This window comes from Sphaeroforma arctica, assembly GCF_001186125.1.
Source record: "Sphaeroforma arctica JP610 unplaced genomic scaffold supercont1.381, whole genome shotgun sequence".
Classification (NCBI taxonomy): domain Eukaryota; class Ichthyosporea; order Ichthyophonida; genus Sphaeroforma; species Sphaeroforma arctica.
In genome coordinates, this window is record NW_014040177.1 from 1 (window position 1) to 4823 (window position 4823).

Consider the following 4823-nt stretch of genomic DNA (forward strand, 5'->3'; position numbering starts at 1 on the left):
ATATATATGTATACATATATACATAAACACATTTTTGCATACAAATATATGCACATGCATACATTCCCGCATGCGTTCATAAATTGTATATATATATATATGATATATATGTATATATATATATATATATATTTATATATATATGCATGTATGTCTATATATATATATTAATATATATTAATATATATGTATCTGTATATTCATAAATGTAAATATTTATACATGCATGCATGCGTAAATAATATATATATGTAGAAGTATAAGTAAAAGTATATATATAACATATATGTATATATATATGCGCTTATAGTTGTAAATGTATACATAAATGATATATGTTTATATATATATAGATGTGTGAATTCTTATGTTTATATATATATATATATTTGTGTGTATACATCTATTTGTACATATGAATATACTTAAATAGATAAGTAAATATGCATATATATTCATGTGTATGTATTTATATACAAGACAAAACACAAATACACACATGTATATATATATAAATTTACATTACATTTACATACAAACATGTATACATACATATATAATTACATATAGTCATATACACATAAATTATATATATAAATATGTTTCCGTATGTGTAGATTCTAGTTTCAGTTTAATTCTCAATGAATATCCCCTGGCCGGACTGTCAGGAGGTTCCGTGCGCGCAGTCCATCAACGTAGACAGAAAACAGCGCAGTACGCCTGGGGCTATCAGCTTTTCGATTTATCCTCAGCCCTATTGATCTGCTTCGCAGGAAATAGCTCGCTGTATATCAATCGTACCTGATCGCTCCACTGCAGGTGCGCATGGTTGGGGTTGTGCCCGTCATTGCAGAACTTAATATGCAGCAAAGCCGCCAGAGTGGGCATGTCATTCTTATTCCCACACTTCGTTTTGTGTATGATATTTTGCAATGCTCTACTGTGCTCGACCGTCCCGTAGTCGTGGGCTTTAAGAGCCCTATAGTCAAACTCTAGGTGTTGTGCCAGGCTTTCCATGCGCTTCACAATGCGGACCGCTCTGGTGGTCACATAGCCTTCCGCCAGCTCCTTGTGTGCACAGTGTTCAGTTGTCAAGTATTTATGCACGTATGCTTTATCTTCAGCGCTGATAGTATCTGCTGTTTTCCTATTCCGTGCGCTATCACTCTCCTCATCGCCCTCATTTTTTTCAATGAGCTTGCTCCGTTTTCTCGCAGGCATGTGCTTCTCAGCACTCTTCCCTTCAGTATTTTCGTGTTTGTCGCCTAGTTTCGAGGGTTTCCTGTCTATTGTTGACCCATTCGTGACCCTATTTTCTGTCTCAAAGTGCCCCACACTCGATACTGAGCGCAGACTTCTATCCGAGTTGGATAGCCGATGTGCTAGTGCACTAGCCGTAGCTTCAGAGTGCTTCTCCATCGATTCCGGTCCATTTTCAGCACCGAAAGTCGGTTGGAACCTCGGTTCGCGCTCTCTTTGTATCGACATCTCGCGATCATTCCAGTTTTCTAAATTTGTAGGACCCCTCCGGTTGAAGCCTTGCGACTGTGTATGTGCAGAAGCCTGCAATTGTCGTGCCACAGGTACCCCCTGGGTGTGTGCGAATGATTCAGCTTCATTGCGTTGCTGCAAGTTTTGAGGGCTATCTCTGCTATTACCCCATCGACTGAACTGTCCATTTTGGTTATATTCTAAGTCAACATCGCGCCTATCGACATCGACATGTGGTGTTGGTGAGTTCAGATCTCGACTGGATACGGGCAGACGTGCCAATGATTGGTTATAAGCCCTTCTCCTCACATCCTCAGTTTCTCTCTCTTTGCGCATATCTCGTTCGCGTTCTTCTTCGCTACGCATAGAATAATCCAAATGTGGATACGGCTTTTGCTCAATACGCTCAGCCTCTTCTTGTTCCTGACTCCATTGCCGCCTCAAATGTACCTGGTCATTCCTAACCTGCACATGTCCCTGTGCTCGTGAATGCGCCTGTGCTTGAGCTTGTCTTTCTGCTAATGCTCGTGCATGTACTGCCTGGTCGTCATGTCCCGCACCCTGCAACGGCCTTGTCGCTGCACTATCCGAACTTCGTAAATTTCTCAGCGCGGTGCTGTCGGAATAGCCTCCTGGGGATCGTTGTTTCTCTAAAGATACTCTTTGCGGGGGCTCGCCTAGTTGAGCCCTCTGTATGACGGTCACATCTCTGGGACCTAGTGGTGGCGAGCTTCTATATATGGCTTCTGTACGAGGATCTACACTGTCATGCCCGTTCCTGAGACGTAGGCGTTCTTCTTTGGCCCGTACAGCTATCTGATATCTCTCGAAAGCACAATCATGAGGCTTGTTACTTTGATGCAGGACTTTCAGCAAGTTAAGCGACAACAGGCGTTCGCCTTCCAATTGACCCACTCGGTTATAGTTCCTAGCAGCTTCCCCACACATAGCCGCCCGGTCTTGGTCACTCAGTCTGCTCCACCCATCACTTCGTATTCGATGTAGATAGTCTCCGATCTCAGCCCTGTAATCCGCGATGTTCTCATCCTCGCTACTGAGATTACCAGTCAATACCCGACATGTATTATCGTTGGTGGATGTCATGGTCGTCTAACTATCACAATAAAGTCCAATACACCACGTACAGCGTACCACATTAAACCCTCTGGCCTCTGGTAAGAAGAAAGCCTTGTGTCAAGGTCAGGCAAACAGATGTGCGTTGATAACCTCTGATACAGCAAAGTATGTATTTTGAATTGTATATATTTTATACCCACCTTACTTGGTGTCCGGTGATAAGCGGGGAGTTCGACTTGCGATAAAAATAAATAGGAAAAAATATTAGGGGGTTATGGCTGCAGGCTGCAGGGCGCAGGCTGATTATTTTATCTCAGTCTCTGAGGACTGAAGGGTCTGAGGCCAACTCTCACAAGTCACAACTGCCACCGGCCCAACAACAAGTCACGATTCACGTCACGACTCACGACCGGCGTTTGCAGTTTATTATTTTATTAATATTAAAAATATTGTCCGAATATCGCGACTCCACAGTCCACAGACCACAGATGAGTGGCTAACTGACAGCCAGGAGGTCCTCTCTCATCGATGTTGTTGTGAAGGACTCTGAACTTGGAGTCTGCCAGTCTGGTGGTCTGGGCGTCTGCTGTCTGGCCTCTCTCGAGGTCAGTCACTCTCGGTCTCAGGACTCAGAGTCTCTGACTCTCGGAGGGACGCTGGGACGGGTAAGCCTTTTGTTTCGTCGAAACTCAAAACTGTCGAAAGCCGAAACATGCCTTTTTTTATTAAATAATCTAAAAATAACTCGAATTTCAATTCGTCTCCGTGTCGTCAATCATTTTTAGTTCATATTTTTATATATTTCTAAATTTTAAAATGTTATCAAATGTTTTTTTTGTAAAGAATAACAATAATATTTGTTTTTTTTGTTTATAAAAAATGTAAAACACAAACAAAAACACAAACAAAAACCAAAAGGGCTTCGCGTCATCGAGTCTTCATTCTTCGAGTCGTCGACAGATTTTTCCAAAACAATTTCTAATATTTATGTAAAATATATGTCTAATTTAGAAGGCTATGAAAAAAAATAAGTAAGAAATCATAGCTGGCCTTGAACCGGGCCTTCTGTTATTAAAAAACTATTAAATAATTCAGGCTATGGAAAAATAAACCAGTTTCTAGCCCCAGGGCAGACTCTAGGAATCCAGGGGCGGCCCAAGTCTCCAACCTCCCAGAGTCCCAGCCCCAGCCCCCAGGCCCCAGCCCACAGAGGAGGCCATGGCCCAGGCTCCCAAGTCTCAGCCTCGATTGGTCTCTGTTGACTAAAATATTTGATTTTGGTTAAAAAAAAAAATCATATCGTTTTTGAACTCTTGTTTTCTGTAAAACAAATAAATATATATTTGGACAAAAACAAAATATTTAGACAGTCACTACCAGTCTATTTATTTTGTTTTGGAAAAAGAAATACAACTAAAATATTTAGAACTGGTATGTTCTCAACTTCTCTGTTATTTGTTTTTTAATAAAAAATATTTAAAAAAAAAGGGGTTCTTTTTGGTTTGTTTTGTTTTACAATTTATTACCTTTTTTTTGTTGATACAAAATAAAGAAAGAAAGAAAGAAAAAAACAGTGACTGTACAAAATATAATACAATCGTCCCAGTGTGTCTGATTTTAGACGGCTATGATCTGAAAGAAAATATACGGACACAAAGAGGCTATGGCTGCGGCTGCTATGTACAACTTTGCAACTTGTATAAGCCAGGATATTTCGGCGGGTTTAGTTAAAAAATTTTCTAGCAACCACGCTGGCACGTGGACATATAGTTATTTCAAGCGAGAGCTGTCCCAGGGAACTTCATTATAAAGACCGTACTGATGTTATATCACCACAACTACTGTGTATACAGACGATAGAATAGTATATATAGATCAGATTTAGGTGTGTAATGTTTTAGTAGCATAGCAGCAAATACATATATTTTGTTGCCATGGAAGCGGATATGTACGGTAAACCCGTAGCCAGGTGCTGTATGTGCGGCGACTTTGCCAAGTTCCGATGTCAGTGTCAGCAGACGTACTATTGCGACTACACTTGTCAGGTATGTGCAGATTCGAACGTATGTATGACTATATATATGTATATATATATTTTTATATATATCTATATATATATATATACATATATATATATATATATATATATGAATATATATTCATGAATAGATATAATAATAATAATAATAATAATAATAATAATAATATTAAATACACTCGCACAAATGTATATATATATATATATATATATATAT

General features: G+C 39.5%; 1 protein-coding gene across 1 annotated transcript; it reads right to left on the reverse strand.

The window, feature by feature from the left end:
* Window positions 1–618: 618 nt before the first annotated feature.
* On the reverse strand, window positions 619–2607 carry SARC_05754 (hypothetical protein). Its single transcript, XM_014300367.1, has one exon. It carries the CDS (start codon window positions 2593–2595, stop codon window positions 730–732), a length of 1866 nt encoding a protein of 621 aa, XP_014155842.1. The 5' UTR covers window positions 2596–2607; the 3' UTR covers window positions 619–729.
* Window positions 2608–4823: the final 2216 nt, after the last annotated feature.